We start from the raw sequence: 18,112 nt of genomic DNA on the forward strand, positions 1-18,112 counted from the left end.
TGCTTCCTAGGGCAGGTGAGACCAGGGAGAGCCCCTCCCTGTTCTAGCTCACAAATGCAGCTCACTTGGCCCTCCCTGCACTGTGAGGGGTAGGGGTCTGCTCGTGTCATTAGCAGCAGCAGAGATTGCACACTTTGCCCGTTGAGGGTCAGAGAGCAAGTCTTTCAGGCTTTGCGGACCAGGAAGTCTCTGTCGCAACTACTCAATCAGGTCTGTGGTTGCAAAGCGACCACAGACGTTCTACAGTAAGGATGCTTGGATGTGTTCCAACGAAACACTGTTTGCAAAATCAGGCAGTGGGCTGGATTTGGCCCCAGGCTCTGGATTGGATCAAGAGATCCAAAGGTCACAGTTTTGGAATTTGCATTTTAAGCCCCCCTTATTTCAAAATGGGGAAATTTGAATTAAGCAGAAAATAATTACCTGTTACCGACTGAAATACTTCCTGATGTGATTTAACTGCTCTTGTTCCTATAAACATTAAGACATAATCCTGCCTTGGGTCAAACTAGTCTCCCGGGTCAGACTCGCAGAGGTAGGTGGTGCGTTTGCTTTTGTCTTTCTCCTGCTTTTCTTCTGGTTTTGATCTCAGATTAAACAGCTAGTAGCAGTGACATTTAAGTCTACACCAAATCCACGTGTTAACTACAGACCCAGGGCTCGGGGTTCTACTGAGACTCAAATCAGTCACTTCGAGAGAGGTTCAGCACAGCCTTCCTGAGTCACTCACGGCCCTTCGGGCCCAGGTCTGCGTCAGGAGCACCGGGCAGGCTCCGAGGAAGGAGCGAGGGGCTCGCATGGGAGAGTGAGGAAGCATCTTCCTGGCTAACCTGTGCGCATTTGGAAAATATATCAGTGTTCATGCCTGAAAGTAAAAATCTTTATTTGCAAATGGCCTAAAGTAGGTCATTCAAATCTCAAGTCATCTGTCACTTGTTTTGACCTGATCAATTCTTCCTTTAAAGGGGTCTGGGTATAGAGCAATCAGAGTCAGGCCTCATCACTGGTTGGTCTGTCGGAGGCAGCGTCTGCGGGGGAGCAGGTAGGCGGGCCCCAGCCCCTTTTTGGCTGCCAGGCCAGAATCGCAGAGCCTGTGGCCTTAGCAGCTAATAATTAAAACAATAGTATTTCAAGCTGTGGGTTGAGATTTTCAAATGCACATCAACTCCACAGCTGGTTAACACCAGCTTTCTCTGGAGTGGCGCTCACATTTATTCTTGGCATGATGGTCTTGCATTTCCACAAAATTGGAGGCATTCCCCAAACTGCTGAAAGCTCTCCTGCCCTGTGTTAAAAATAGGGTTTTGTTGTTGATGCCACTCTCGTCCTGTGATGGTGCTCAGCAGAGGCTATCACATGTCTGAGCGCCCTGCTCCGCACAGCAGACTGGACAGTGTTTGTTTACACGTGAGAACACAGGTTTTAAAGGACTTCATGGGTCTCCACCCCCAGCATCTAAGTTCTGAGCTACAAACTGGCACCTTTGATCTCTTGTGAAAACAAGTGTGTGAAAACCCTCCTATGCACACCTCAGAAAAAAACTGGCGTAGAAAGGGAAACAGGTGTGCCCACTGATTCCCTCAATGATGCTTCCCGGGCACCAGTGCCAGGCTCTGTTCTCCCTTGTGGGTCACGTTTCCAGGGAGGAAATGACTAGGAAGGGAATAATGAAGAGGATTTCAGCAAGTGCACAGCTGGGGCAGGGCTGGAGGACACAGTAGCACTTACAAGCATGGATCCCAGAGCAGACCAGTCCAGACGAACGTGCGGGGGCCTGAAGTCTGAAGCTGGTTCAGTGTTTTTGCTCTGCCTGTGCTCAGTGATGTTTCTTTTCTTCACGCAAAGAAAAAGGTGAGTGCCTATTTTGAATTTGCTAATGCAGCCATTTCTTTTATTTGTACCAAGGCTGCATAATACAGGTTTTGTGAAGTCCGCAGGATACACTTCCAATGGAAACACTCGCGTGCGCAACTGTACACCACCAAAGCCATAAATTACCGTGATTTTGTGCCCCCTGCAGGTATGAGTCCACCACACTTCAGGATCGCTGCTTTCACTTACAAAAACTATACAAATAGTTTTGACATAAAAACAAACATTAGATGAAAACTGTGTTCACAGACGTGAACAAAAGTGTGCAGTTCAGTCATTGCAGACTTCAGGAATGAATTGTACCGGGAAGAACAATTCGCACTCAAGAGCTCGCTTAATCATTTACTGGAATTCGCAGACTAGGCGATTATGCCAGGGCAAGGGTATTTGATTAAATGGAAGATAACCCCTCAGTGTAAGCTGTCCTGATTGAGAACGTCTTATGAAAAGGATTTTTCTTGGTTTTTTTGTTTTGTTTTTTAATAGAACACTCTTGAGAGTCCAGTCTTACTTTTAGCCGGAGTGCTTGTTTTATGTATTCTCATAGTTTCCATGACTACGCAGAGTACTGGCCATGAGACATACAGCTGTGATTCTGGGCGTATAGCTTCTGCATGTCCCCGTTTTCTCACCATGAGTATCAGGCAAGACGGGTGCCTGGCATAGGATAGCGCAGGCTCGGCATTAGCTATGCAACACGATTTACCGTGAACTCAAAGCCAGGACTGTGCTTGACAGAGGACAGACACAGACAGGAGACAAGAAGTGGCTGGTCCGCAGGGGGTTCACAACCTGTGCGACTCTTGCTCTGATTTCCAGCTGCTTCGAGAGCCTTGGGGAGAGAAAAATTAATACATTGCGTGGGAAGAGGGCCTGAGGAAGTGGCGGAAAGGTACCACTGAAGCCAGCCTAGGGCGCACTCAGGAGAAAGGAACTGGGAGGGCGAAGGCAGAGAGGAAAGGTGTGCTGAAGACGGCGCGTGGGGGTGGACCCGAGTCCTTTATGAGGCTGTGAAACGCTCTGACCTTTAGAGATAAAACCCCTGACATCGTAAGCACTGACTTACCACACATCCAACCCTACTAATTCTTGCCAACTTCGTGCCCCACGGATCTCAAATTAGCTGCCCACTGGTCCTGAAGCAGGTCAGCAGTGACCCCACCGGTGCCCTACACAAACTGCACACCCGAGTGCCTGGTCACGGCAGGGGCCACCGTGCAATTCTTAATTTAAAATTTCCAGAGCGACGTCCTTGAAGTGGCTAACAGTGGCTATGCGAAGTCTGACAAGATAAAAATGAAGCAGCCCACAGATTTTTGGAATAGTTTATTCACAGCGTTTCACATTAAAATTAGGTTCCAATACATGGATGTCCGGGTACATAGGAAAACACTAGTTTCCAAAGGTTTACAATGACACTTACTTTTCGGATTTAGCCATCTGCTTGTTAACTTGAGTCTGAGACGCATGACTACGTGTTTCTGTAACTGTGTTTACTCCGTACTTCTGTTTAATTTCACTGGTAGACATTTAGGACGCATTCATAAGCCCACCTAGAATATACAATTGTTAAATTTTAAATACCTACGTACAAAATGGAAAGCCGATCCGTGCTAAAGGTGTATGACAAGGTAGCTCTCCGTTGCTCCACGTCACGTGTCCAACGGCCCCGTGTTTAGAACACTAGACGAGGACTCGCGCGCATTTGCTCTGCACTACACCCACGTTTACCAGGGCCAACACGCAACGCTGGTCTGGAGCCACTTCACGTCACTGAAATTGTACTGTTTCCCCACACGTGACTGCGAAGCCGAGTACGCCCCAAGGTTGTGCCTCACTTTAGAGACCTACGTTAAAGAACATGAGTAAAACTTAGCTCAACTATGGGCAGAACTGCAAAAACCAAGGTCTGCTTCAGTGGATTCACTGATGGAGTGAGGCTCACAGCAGTCAGATGGCACCGTAACTCCAGCAGGAACAGGTCCTGCCCTCCGCGGTCCACAGAGGACAGCTTCAGGAAGTCCTCTGGGCTGGGCCGGGCACTGGCCAGGCCCGACTCCTTAGGTCTGAGAAAAAAGGTGAAGAGAAGCATGGCCAATGCTGTAACATTTATTTCTTGGCTTTCCTCCATCATCCCTCTCTCTCAAGCCATCCATGGGCTCCAGACGCAGGAAGGCTGGTCCCACAAGACACAGATTAGCAGCTCAAACAGCCAAGGCCAGGATCCTTCCCCAAGGCAAGGCCGCCCTCCGCGTGAACAGTGGGACCAGGTAAGTGGTCACCAAAACCACAACAGTAGGTAGTCACCAATTTCAAAGTGACAAGGAACACAACAAAATGGGGATAATTCTCAAACATTTTCAATTTCTTTAGTAATTAATCACGTATCCCCATTCCTTTGTAACGGCAAACTGTTTTGACTACCATCTTCAATGTTTTTAGTTACCACTTACAATGTGGGGACAGGTGTGGAGGCCCATTTGGAGATGACTTTGAAACAACGGAATGCACACCAAGATTTCACTCCTTTGTGTATTCAATCACGTATTTATAGAATATGAGTATAAAGGGACAAGCCCAGCAGTATGTATTTTGTGCTAAGATGTGAAACCAAAATGGGAGGAAACGCCTCGCTCTACTTCACGATCGAATCATGAGCGAGGCTCAGCTGCAGAGACTCCTGTGCACGGAGGCTCTCAGAAGCCACCACGGCAGAAGGTGAAGCCAGGTGAGGACCCTCCAGCGCTGGCCAACAAACCCTGACCAGGGCGAGCGACAGTTTCCTTGAGTCTCCGCTTCTCGCTGGACAGCGATGAGCACGAGCTTTGATGACTGGGAAGATCCTTCCGGCGCCGACACTTTACAAAACTGGAAAGTTACAGAGGGCTTCCCACATGTACAGAACTGATAGGTCATAGAAGAACATTAAGCATTAGAAAGCTCACTGAACATCATTTTGTCCAGCTCCAAAATCTTTTAGACAAACAATATTAACAAGTCTTAAATAAAGAAATAACCTTTTATGAAAATAATAAATGAAACTGAGTACAGGACTTACAGAGTCAATTGGGAGAAGGCTCTGAAAAATTATGGCTTCACACACGAGGAGCCCCAAAATGCCATGGAAATGCCACAGATTTATACGGTGGGCAAAACCCCGAAACTCTGGTGACCAAGTACACATGGTTATTGTCAGTAAGACGTTGAATGTATCCTATCCCCTATTACAAATAAATACAAGCAATAAACAGAGTAAATTTTCATTTATTTATTTTTGTCCTTTCAAATACATTTAAAAAATAACATTTTAGACACAGAATCACAAGTACACACAAAACAAAGTAGTGCCTGCTGGTTTCACAAAAGGTTTTCCCGTAATTCCTTTAGCTGCTTTGCGTAAAATTCAAAGCTTTCCTGTTTAGGAGACAAAAGGGGAGAGAAGGTAAGATAAAATTGATGGCACAAAACTTAGCAATCATGAAGTACTACAAACAGGCAGCAAAGACCGCGGGGCCCAGGGCAGCCGTGTACCCTTGGCTTCAGTTCCCTGTGATGTTTCCTGGAACCTCCAGTTCAAGGGCCCCGCGTTCAGAGTCAATGCTAGCACAGGAGTGTGTGTACGTGTGTGTACGTGTGTACGTGCGTGCACGCGCAGGTATTTACAACTGGTACGGAAGGCTGAAGTGTCTGAGATAAACATGGTGTGGTGCGGCACAGTTCGATGACACAGTGAAACGAAATTCTGCATGGGATTCCTCGTTAGACAAAACTTCCCAGGCACCCTGCTAAGTGAATGGTAGAAAACATCTGCAAATCACAGCTCTAAGAAGGGATTAGTATCGAAAACATAAAGGAACTCATACAAATCAACAGCCAAAAGAAATCCTAAAAAATGGTCAGAAGATCCAAACAGACATTTTTCCAACAAAGACACAGAGACGCTGACAGGTACAAGGAAAGGCGCACACTGTCACTCATCATCGGGAAAATGCACACCAAAGCCAAATGAGACGCCACCTCACACCTGTGAGAACAGCCGTTCTAAAAGACAAGAAATAACATGCGCTGGTGAGGTTGTGAAGAAACAGGAACCCTCACGCACTATTTCTAGGAGTGCAAATAGGTGTAACTGTTATGCAAAACAGCATATGGAGGTTCCTCAAAAAATTAAAAATAGAATACCATATGATCCAGAAGTTCCGTTTCTGGGTATTTATTTATCCAAAGAAAACTAAAACACGAATTCAGAAGATACATGCAACTTCGTGTTCACTGCAGCATTACCTACAATAGCCAAGACAGGGAAGCAACTTCGGTACCCATCAGTGGATGGATGGATGAAGAGGAATCACACACACACGAACAGGGGGAACGGTATTCAGCTATAAAAAAGGGACTACTATTGCCATCTGCAACACCACCAATGGACCTTGAGGGCATTATGCTAATAACTTAGAAAAAGATAAATACCATATAATCTCACTTACATGTGAAATCTAAAAACCAAAACACAAAACCGAGCTCACAGACATAGAGGACGGGTTGGTGGTTGCCTGAGGAGGATGGTGGGTGAAATGGGGCCAAAAGGAACAAATTTCCAGCTATAAAACCAGCAAGTCATGGGGATGTAATGCACAGCATGGTGCTTGTTAGGTAATAATACTGTATTGCACATTTGAAAGTAGCTCGCAGAGTGGTTGTTAAAAGTTTTTGTCACAAGAAAAAAAATTTGTTTCTAGGTAAGGTAATGAATATTACTGAACTTATGTTGGTATCATTTTGTAATATAGATAAATATCAAATCATTACATTGTGCACCTGAAAGTAATATAATGTCAATTATACTTCAATAAAAATTTTTCCTAGATGAAGAAATAAAAACAAACTTATTTAAAATGAATAAGCAATTAACCGTTGCATAATATACTTGGCTATTGAAATATAGGTTATTAAATCCTATTTCTCGTTGAAATGATGAGAAAACCACCCCAAGGACATCTGCTAAATCCTACCTATAGGTGAAGGTCGGAAACTGACCTTGTATCTCAAACCTCAGTCCCAGAGAGCTATGCCCTCCTCCGCCCACAGCCAAGGCCTGAGGGTTCAGTGCCTGGAACCCTCCCCTGAGGGTTCTTCACAGAGATCTAATCCTCATGTAATTAAGTACTCCACTTATTATTTTTTTTACATATTATTGTGAAGCACACATAAGCCCGTAGAGGTAATTTTTCCCCTTAATTAAGAAATACTCACAGGAGGTTCAGCAAAAGGAACAGACTCTCCAGCCTTCTTCAGCAAAACTGCGTAACGTTTTAGAAACAGATTGTCCAGTTTTATATTCTTTGCAGTCAAACTTTCATACAGTGCTTTAGCAGATGAGACATCACTGTCCAACACTGAGGAGAAAGATATTAATCACAGATAAAGACAACCTCTCCTCCTTCTCCCAAAACACTTAGCTCTTCCCGGACTCCTGGATCCCTTTATGCCCCAGGCAAATGAACACTTAACTGCCTTTAGCAAACAGCCACATTCAAAATCTACAAGCTCCCTCACTTCTTCCCCAAACCCCTCAGTCAGCATTCATCACGAGGAAGGAGAAAGAAAATGACAAATACGAATATTTTAGAAGATGCGTGATTATAAAAGTAACCACAAACTGAAGTCCTCAACCACAGACTAGGCACCCACCATTCAATTCTCTTCTACCTACAATCACACTTTGAAATCAAGCTAATTCACAACTGTTGTGGTGAGGGGCACGTGTATTATGCAGAAGTCTTTATCTACATCAATATCAAGATCATCAGCTAAACACCACCAAAAAGACTTTCAATACATTCTTCTATTATAAAATAAGCAGATGGGGTTGAACAGATCATGTGGGTTGGATGGGTGAATTCCATTTCCTGTCTCAGTCCTTCCCCCGACACTGTCAAGGGCTCAGCTCAGCCGCTCCCACCTTCCAGGATGCTGCTCAGGAAACTCCCCACCCCCCTTTCACCACTTCCGATTGCCCTGCTCCTCTCCCTCCCGATTCCCGAGTGGATTTATACAATTCAGTAGTTTTTTGCTGTCTGACCCCATTCCATACTACTATTTAATGTCTGTTAATTCTCCAAATGAAACTTTGAGGTTTATGATTATAGCTGTTTTGAAATACAACGAGGTCTGTCTGGAAAAAGTGCAGCCATTGTTACTACAATGAGATCAATTTGAGCAATAGCCCTGTAACCCGGCAGCCAAGGAGAGGGGACTGGAATGCAAGTGTGAACAATGACGACTTCACTGTACTAGTCAGTGGGGGCGGTAGAAACATTGGGTGGGAATGTGTACTGTGTGGCTGCTGCATTCAAAATGACTGAGCGTGTAGAGCAAGGAATCTGCACCAAATTTTGTGTTAAGCTTGAACATTCCTCCACAGAAACTATTCAGATGACTTAGAAGGCTGCAGCTATGGGCAACTGGTGTTTGAAAGCTTCATCACAACAAAGTGCTCACTCACACAGCATGTTTCATGCACAGTTTTTTTTCCGAGAAACATCAAATCACCCAGGTGACTCAGCCTCCCTACAGATTTGGTGCCCTGTGACTTTTGGCTTTTCCCCGAACTAAAATCACCTTTGAAAGGGAAGTGATTTCAGACCACTGATGGGATTCAGGAAAATATGACAGGGCAGCTAATGGTGATTAGGAAAACTGTGTGAGGTCCCAAGGTGCCTACTTTGAAGGGGACTGAGGTGTCATTGTCCTATGTAGAAAGTTTCTTGTGTATCGTATCTCCTTCAATAAGTGTCTCTTTTTCATATCACATGGCTGGACTGCCTCTGGGCAGACCTTGTGCATCACGTTCCCCAGACAAGGGCAGAAAACTAGAGAACCAACTTACTAATTCTGATTGCAATCTATTGTCCTGCCAACAATAAAATCAGAAAAGCAATTCTTTATTTACCCCTTGCCTGAAGCAACTAACTCAGTGGGTGGCCAATGGACAGGTGACCAAAACTTAGAAATGCTAACATTTACCCCGATTACTGAGGGCAGTTTAGACTGGTTCCCTTTCACATGTGATGGGCAGCAATCAGGGAACAAACTGCTTAAAGGATGGGAATTTCAAATGCGACTTAAGGTAAAACTTTGGAGCCCACTTTTTAGTGAAGGGCCTGTTATTTTGAAGGCCTAGGTAGCCAGGGAGGTACTGAAGGAGCAAGAAGACAAGTCAAGTGATAGGTCAAGTATGCACCTATCGCATGCAATGTTTCAGGTGGCAGGGCTCTGGGGAGACTGGACTGTTCCCAATATGTGCACTCAAGTGGACTTCCAACTTCTTCCAGGAGCCTGGGATGCTGCTCCGCACACCAGGGCCCCTCTGAAAATGCTCAGTGATACTGGTTTTATGTTAAAGTTATATGAATAATTCATAATTTCTTACAGTTTTTAAACATATCCTAAAGATAAATAATTTATATAATAATTATTTAATATTTAGGATTACTACCTTTGAGCTAAAGACTTGGTTGACTATACTACAAATATTTAAATCACTTAAATGATGTAATCAGATTAAATTTATTACCATAGCTTTTCATGATGGAAGTGTATGCTTCTTCCTTTTCAGTTAATTCAGGAATCAATTCTAACAAAGATCTGAATGTTTGTGCCTAAGGAATGAAAACACAGGTCAAAAGGCTGTGAAATGTAACACTGATATACAGATACTGTATCACAAAATCTTGACAATAATTATAATAAAACTGCCTATTCAATTGAATGGACTATCTCCCCTTCTGTGTACAGGCAAACCTCAGAGATACTACGGATTCAGTTCCAGACAACTTAGAGAAAGCAAGTATTGTAATAAAGCAAGTTGTCATTTTTTTTTACCGGTGAAGGGTCTTGCCTTCAATTTGTAAAAAAAAAAAAAAAAAAAAAAAAAAAAAAAAAAAAAAAAAAAAAAAAGCAACATCTGTGAAGCATCAAGTAAGCAAAATGCAATAAAATGAGGTATGCCTGGATCTCGGTATTTGATGTTAATTTAACAATTTACGGGCAAAAGAAGCAAGTATTTTTCAAGTTAATGAACTTCCGTTTCCATTTCTATTGAGTATTTCCTAAAATATTATGAAGACTGCTTCTTTTGTCAGTTGGTCAGCAAGAGGCTATGGGATTCCGAAGAGTAGAAGAGGTAATTACTATCTTTTGGTACCTAAATTTTTAGGTGAAATGTGATGAATTCAGCCACACGTTCTGAAGCTTTCCCTACTTGGTGTATAAAGAGAGCATTTGCGGGTCTCATGGGAATTTTTACCGACTGCTTTCCGTTTTTAGCTCCTGAGGGGAATACAGAAGTGCCACACCCAAGTGAGTAACCACCTAAAAACCAGTCTCTTTGAAAGGAATAAAAGGGCAACTAAATATTTTCAAAAAGTTTTTTGTTGTAAAAAATACATGAGCCAGAAATAAAATGTGCAGTTAGGTAAAAAAAGAAATAAATAAATTTTTAAATGTGTTTATGTGTGTGGGAAGTATATGGAAATTAAGGAAAACTTAAGACTTCCCAGACTGGAACAACCTCAATGTTTCACAATGAAACAAACATTAAAATTGGTGCTCAGTTTATTTGGGCACGTTATGAAGTTTCAAACTAAGAATGGGGTTCCTGGTGCTTAATTAACCAGTAAAACTAGATCTAAATACCTATTTCTGGAAATAGGCTTTTATTTTTTTTTAGCATCAAAAACAGGACACGGTTCTGTTTTACGCAGCACACACGCATCTTTTAGTGTACAGAAGTGTACGGACTGAGAATAATTCTGGCACGTACGGGTTTTGAGGCCAAATGGTTAACCTCCCTGATAGTTTACACTTGATAAATGGTCAAAAACAGCCACCTAATGGGAGGAGTGCTTCCTCACTGTTCCCTGCACCAAGTGACCTAAGCAACAGGATCTTTCATCGTCCAATTCTCTGGGCTCTTTCTCGGGGCTCCGAATGCATAACTATGTGCTCGGAGAATTCACCACGTGACCCTATTCTGCACCTCCAGTGCAACTAAGGAGCCCGACTGACTTTCTGTCAAGCACGGAAAAGCAAAGTTGAGTATAGACAAATCGAGTCTTCCATCTCCACAGTGTTTTCATACAGGCCCTGAACCAATAAGCTTTTAATGTGATCCTCGTATCTTTGGCTTATAGCATCAGTGATTCGTCAGCAAGTTAAGCACAGTACCTTTCCTGGTCTCCGACAATTCCTCACACAGAACACCAAGAAAATTGGGGTTTGTTCAGCAATTGCTCCACATCTCTAAAAATTAAATCATTATTCAGTAAGTGAAGGTTTCTGATAAACAAGCAGACCAAGGGGAGTATTTCCAATTAAGAAAGTTCACAATAATACAGTAATGTATTATTACTAATAGGAGGGCCTAAGAGTTGACCAATCTTTTTTTAAAGCAGAAGAAAAGAAAACAAGTGCAAGCTATGTCGAGCTTTTGTGAATATTGTCCTTGGCATTTCAAGTATAAAGTTTGTTTAAAAAGACAAGGGAAAAATTAAACTAATACTTCAACAACCACAGAATAAGGTTTAGGACTGCAAAGAAAGAGGAAAAAAAGAAACACTATTCCTCTCCAATTATACTGCCAAGCATTCACAAGTGAGCTAGGGATCATAAGGTTAATTATACATTTAATAAGGTGTCAGGGAGATAACTGCTCGTTTCTTTATAAAAATTAAAATGTACAAAGCACGTTCTCTTTAAAGTATAATTACCTACACTTATGCATACAAAAGGACTGATTTCAATCTCCCTATTTTATAAAAGGCTTTCATTGCAACAGACAGCCAGTGCTCGGAAAGAGACAAAAGTTAAACTAAAAAAAAAAAAAAAAAGTTTATATGACAGACCAGATAAATCAAGTGTCTATCCAATCTTAGATGCTACAGTAAAATCAAGTATGGCAAGACAGTATTTTAGTTTACATTCTTTGTGGATGTCATCCCTTAAGTTTCTAAAAAGCACAATCCTCTTTCAAAGCTTTAAAACATTGTCAATACTAAAATGAATACTATAAAAAGAACTTTTGGGGACACAGAACGTTTACATTATAAACTGATGTTTTCGACATCTGCGACTAAAGTGTTCTTCAGCACAGTGAGAATAACCTTTTACTGTTTGACAGGCAGGTAGAGGATGAGTAAAGGTTTATCATGTGAAACCTCAGTCTATTGAAGGCACGAAAATGAAAAGGCTGCTGCTGTTGTATCAACACTCAGCTGCTGTCAAGGGCCCCTGATGGGCCGATGTGGCTCAGTGCAGCCCGAGGGCAGCAGGCGACATCCCCGTGGGCTCCCGTCCCAGGCTGCTGTCAGCTGGGCTCCCTAGAGGAGCCTTGGAAGATCCCAGCTCAGAGCAAGCTGGGAGAGGAAATACCAAGTGCCACCCTTCTAAAGAACCATCAAAATAATGTGTCAAAATTGAATGAATACTACCATATGTATAATTAGATATACTTATACCCCTAGTAGGTACACTTAGATAGGTACACACAAAGATAAAGCACTGGAGTTTATTTCAAGACAGAACTTGAAACACCAAAGGCAGCAAGATAAAAAAAATCGCCAAAATCCTTAGCTATCATAAACTGCCTTTTCTGTTGTTTTTTTTTTTTAAGGTAAAGAAACAAAACAAAACAATAAAATTTCCAATTAATTGGAATTTTCTTGTCCAGAAACAAAAGTACAAAAGCCTTAGAGGCAATGCCAATTTATACTTAAAAAAACTCTGTTAACAGAGAGATATTTCTCAGGCATGCCTTTAAAAAACGGCTTGGATTCCACTGTCAAACTGGATGAACTTTAAGGATCAAAACTAGAGCTCGGGCAAATGGGTACAGTTTTATCATTCCTATCTACTGCGGACAATGTGTTGCAGCTCATAAAAATGTAAGTGCATATAACACTATTTACTCTCAGAAACTGGTCCCAGACCTCAATTTGACACGGGGAGTCTACACAAACACAGCCGCTGGCAGGCTCCTGGGGGCTGTTTGACTGCCACCTGCTGGGAAGGGGCTCCCCAGTGGCGCCTGTTTGTGTACATTGCCAGTGGCAGCTCCGATCACCCACCGGTTAGGCACTTGGAGTAGCTTTATGTTTAATGCTGTTAAAATAGCATGAATGCGGTTGTCTCCTTCCCTGAAGATTGCTAATTTAACTGAGAGCGGGCCACAGAGACCTGCATTTGTCATTTAATGTGTCTGTGACACGCAAGTGAATAGAAAGCAAATTCAACTCTTAATAAACCTTGAATAAGGCACTGAGAATGTTTGAGTATTCAAGTGAGAAGCTGTACTTGAAAAGCAAACATTTCCTACTTTTTGTTTGCAAACTGTGTTGCCATGGTGACGCACAGTATTTACAGCATTAAAGAAATTAAAGTAGGAAATCAAAGGAATTGTTTTGCGTTACCTATCTGCACAGAAACATTTGTTTTTAAATCATTTCGGCAAAACAAGTCTTCCCTCTCTCCCCTCCCCGGCCAAAACCTAAGGGCATTTCCAGTCTGATCTTGCATGTTTAAAACCAGCAACCTACAATTTACAACCCAGTCCTTATCACGCAACCCTGATTCGTATGAACTTAAATGTGCTAGCAGCACCACACTTCATTTCTAACGTTCTACCACACACCTAGTAATTTCTCAACTGACTGCTCGCGAGCCAACAGCCCTACTGCTCCTTGTGTGGTGGGTCATTACCTGTAGGAGAGCTCTGGCATCATCCCCCTTGCCTGAATCCAAAAGCTGAAGGAAAAGGTCCGTGACTGGTTTGTACACTGCAAAATGATTGGCCAACCTCTCTGCCATGATGCTTACTGAAAAAACATGAACGGTAAGAAAAATCTTTCGTTTAAACCATTCACCAAAGAAATTTGGTCCAGTCTCACCAGAGAGAAAATGTGCTTGTTTATTTTAGCAAGAACAGCTAACTTACTCTTTTCAAGCGCTGGTTCCAACTGCTCCTCTATTACTTTTCTGAATAAGTACGCCAGGCCAAAGTACTGGGCTTCCACAGCCTGATTCCCCGAAGTAAGCATATTTTCAATGTTTTCTATGGCAGCATCTATGTTATTGCTGTAAAAGTAAAATAAATTACAAAGAAATTTGCTCTTGTAGTAACAGTGCAGGCAGTTTTCGTATGAGAACTTACTTTGGGATTCACACATGCAAATGCTTTAGGGAAAAAGGGAGCCGCATCCACAATTAACCAGATAAAAACCACGTGCCAGCTGAACCGGGTCACAATGAGGTAGCAGCATTTCATGCTACAGTAAGTGAAGCAGCGGCTTGTTTGGAAACACTGCTCTACAGATAAGATCCAGCACCTACATACAGAAGCATTAATGACGGTAACTTAAAAAATACTGTGTCATAAATACTTAATTTGATTTTGCAGCTCTTTAGATGTAAAATAAAAACTTGTGTAAGTGCTACAACTTTGGCTTTATAATCTACAATGGTCACTACCACATAAGGTAAAGAGAATATACACCATCTAAGGATTCTTAAAGATGCTGAGGATGTCTTTAAAAGGTGTATTTTCAAGCCTCTCCACCGACAGACACAACAATTTCTCTGTCAGGTACTATAGAACATTGAGAAATATTCAATTTATATTAAACTTCTCAGAAAGAAGTATCTTCACATTTTGTGTTAAAAAGCCAATCACATAGCCTTCTTCAACAAGTTATAATAAAAATTATTGTTATGACTTTCTGATTAATGTACTCTGTAGTGTCTACTTTAGTTACGGCATTCTAAATCCGAATTACCAGTTTTATGTTGAAATTATTACTTAAAACATAAGAATTCTCTAACTACATATGAAGACTCAATACATTTTTCTTACGGGTTTTAGTTGGAAAAATTATTTACTAGTGAATACAAACATAGTCCCCACATCTTACAAAACTGTGTTTATATGGTGACATTTAAAACCCATCCAGCTCTTACGTGGATAATTTCCTTGTTCTTCCAACTCAACATAATCACATTTTCTCACTAAAGGGAAAGTGTGAAGTTCTATTTGGGGAAATAGTTTTAAAAGGAAAAACAAAACACTACGTCCTCTCTGCCCAAAGAAGTAGAAACAGACAAAAAACACAAACATTACATTTTAGTATCACAGCCCATTAAATGAATGTAAGATTAACTACTAACAAACATTTTTTTCTAAAGGCCTGAAGAGGGTCAATTCCATAATTATCCCCATGAATCTTTAACCTGAGCAAAATTAACAAAAATCAAGTTCTTATTTCCACCCGCAGTGGTGATGCTCAACAAGGTATCTAGAGATGGTGGTGAGAGAATCACCTCTGAGTGTCTCCCTTTTTGTGGGTGTGTGACGACAGGGGCAGAAGGGCAGGAGGGTGGGGGGACAGAACTTCCTGTTTCAGACAAGCTTGCCAGGCCTCTGTCACAATGTCCTAGTACTGGGTCATCCTCAGTGTTGCTGGCAACCAATGAATTCACTTTCCACTTCTGTAACAAGAGTGTTTCCACAACAAGGGACCGTATGAATGAGGACATTTACCAACTGTAGAACACATTTTACGAATTTGAAAAATCTGATAAATGTTCTTTATTCTAATATTTAATTTAAAGCTAACACACATTTTGTAGCATGTAGTAATAAATTATTCCCTAATGGTATGGTTTCTAATAGCTTTAGAAAGTTTTAACAGCTGGCATTAGAGATAATGCTCTTTCCAATATCCAATGGAGAAAAAGAAGAGATAATGCTCTTTCCAGTATCCAGTGGAGAAAAAGAAAGCTTAAAAATACTCACTTCTTTATTTGTGCCAAAGCAATGTTATTGATGAAAACCATATGTGAAAGTCCAATTGCCTCTTCAAGTCCATTCACCATCTTCTGAATTGCTTGTATGCCTTCTAAATCCCCCTTCAAAGCACACGCCTGGATCAGGCGGGTCACTGCCATCCGAGAAGGTGTCTGCTTCAGATCCAAGGCCGTTTTCAGTGTTGTGAGAGCCTCTGCAACAGAAGAGCAGGCAACGGAGTTTTTCTTCTATGAACCACACTGACTTTAATGCACTTTGAAAACCAGCTTTTAAATATGAGCACCAAGTGGCTATAAACAAAAAGCTATGAATAACTTATGCTAGATTACAGAATATATTAATATTTTATAAATAATTTATTTGACTACCTATAAGACATCAGAGACCAGAGAAATGTCTTCTTTAAGTCACAGACAAAATAACAAATGTTATTGAAAGAATGTGGGTACCATTCTGGGGTAACATTAAGTGACTACTTTCAAGGAAGTTGACAAGTTCAGAGGTATATAAATATGAATTTTAAAATGAAATAGTTTCCGAAATTATGGAATTTCTACCCAAATTCATAATTTTCCAGATTTTATTATACGGAAAGACTACATGATTATCAAACTCTTCTGATATCCCAAAGATTCTTTCTGGAAAGCAGTGTCGTTCTCCAGTCCACACGGGGCGGACCGCACAGGAGCAGCCGGACCGCAACAACTCAGCTGTCACACGGACTCAGTTCACACGATTAAACACCACCTAATAGACATTTTCTCGCACTCATTTTTCAAAGGAAACACAGCCCATCAGATTCCCGTGGATAAAGCTGCAGGAGGGTGTTTTTGTTTTTTTAAAGTATCATACTTACCAGCACCTGATTATGGATAAATTTGGAAAATCCTTCTGACTTACAGACTCACATGCAAGTGTGGTGAAATCATTATATTAAGTACAGGGGTAGGTGGAGGGAAAACGTAGCACTCAGCATAAAAGGAAGACTTCGCGCTTTACAGTGACTAAAGCCATGTGACCTAGACAAAGCGAGACTCTTCAAGCCGCTTCCCAAGTAAGGAAAGCCCATCTTTTCCGGAAGAACGGGGAAAAGGTAGTAACTAAACAGTCCACTAAAAGTGATGAAAGACATAATGAATTCAGTGTTTACTGCTCAGTAAACAAAGTGTAATGACTGCAAGTCTAAAACTAAACCAGTGATTCTCAAATGGGGAAGAGAGGAAATAGCTCGTTTAAAAAGGCACATTCAATAAAATTTTATAAATACATACACGCAGGAAACAAAAATGTTAGTAATATAATTTAGAGAAATAAGTTTGGTAAAATCTTAACTGATGGTCACACATGACAATCAGCTTCAGAATAGTCTTATTAACCAAGAATATTGTCGGCTAGGAAGGATTTTTCCATCAGTCAATCAAAATAATAACAAAAATAAGATAATGATGGTGATGGTGGTAACTAGCATTTATTGAGCTTTAATGACATTGTTAACATTTACTAAATGCCGGACACATTAATAACCAAGTATGACAACTATCCCAAGTACTAATTCACAGGTGAGAAACAGGCACAGAGTTTAAATAATTTGGACAAGATCATATCGTTACACATTAATGCAAGAATCTAACCCCCCACAGCCTGCGTCCATGGGTGCAGGTGAGCAGGACAGTGGAGGACCGAGAACGGATCACATCGAGTCTGTCCGAAAGGAGCATGGAACCTTAGAGCCTAAGTCAGAATCCCACGACCTGCCTGCTCTCCAGTTTATGACCTAAGTGACAGCAAAGATGGGTGCCTCCCCACAAGCCGCCCCCAGATCCATTTCTTACTCTCATCTGATTTAATAGTCCCACTGATCATATTGCAAAGGTGACACATATCAGCTATTAATATTCCAGAGCACCATTAATTTATAAAATTAGATTTAAAATTAAACTGGCCTTATTATTTTTTCCCCCTGCTTTAGATGGGACTGAGAAAAAGGAACCTGAAAAAGGGAAAGGGATTTTAAAAATTAGAGGCTCAGCCACGGAGCAAAATAAAGACACGGGGACAGTGCCAACACCATCCCACCCTCGCCAACGGTCGTTTTAATGACAGGTAAGTCTGTGGTGAAGCACAGGAGGCGGTGTATGGGGGTGGAAGTGGTAGTGGGGGCAGTGGGTTCAGCGCTCCTGCTCTCAGCCAACCTCCAGGTGAACTGAATAGCTGAGAAGATGTGAAAATTGCATCACGAAGTTTCTTGTAGTTTTCCCAGAGTACCTAACTTATAAGTAAAGGGTAGTAGTCAAGTTAAACAAATTAAGTTCATATTCAGCCCAAAAATTAGTCCCTTGAAATTAAAAAAATGTTTTATTCTTATCTTCTCATCTAAGTATG

General features: G+C 41.6%; 1 protein-coding gene across 1 annotated transcript in view; it reads right to left on the reverse strand.

The window, feature by feature from the left end:
- Positions 1-3,181: 3,181 nt before the first annotated feature.
- The window catches only part of LRPPRC (leucine rich pentatricopeptide repeat containing), a 99,511-nt gene continuing 84,580 nt past the window's right edge, over positions 3,182-18,112 (reverse strand). Inside the window, exons 32-38 of the mRNA XM_053924151.2 lie at positions 15,719-15,923; positions 13,865-14,004; positions 13,630-13,745; positions 11,101-11,175; positions 9,449-9,533; positions 7,126-7,268; positions 3,182-5,286 (exon numbers count right to left, since the gene is read on the reverse strand). Of these exons, the coding sequence (XP_053780126.1) occupies positions 5,230-5,286; positions 7,126-7,268; positions 9,449-9,533; positions 11,101-11,175; positions 13,630-13,745; positions 13,865-14,004; positions 15,719-15,923 (821 nt within the window). The 3' untranslated portion in view covers positions 3,182-5,229. The remainder of the gene's footprint in view (positions 5,287-7,125; positions 7,269-9,448; positions 9,534-11,100; positions 11,176-13,629; positions 13,746-13,864; positions 14,005-15,718; positions 15,924-18,112) is intronic.

The sequence above is a fragment of the Desmodus rotundus genome, chromosome 5 (assembly GCF_022682495.2).
Source record: "Desmodus rotundus isolate HL8 chromosome 5, HLdesRot8A.1, whole genome shotgun sequence".
In the NCBI taxonomy this organism is placed as follows: domain Eukaryota; kingdom Metazoa; phylum Chordata; class Mammalia; order Chiroptera; family Phyllostomidae; genus Desmodus; species Desmodus rotundus.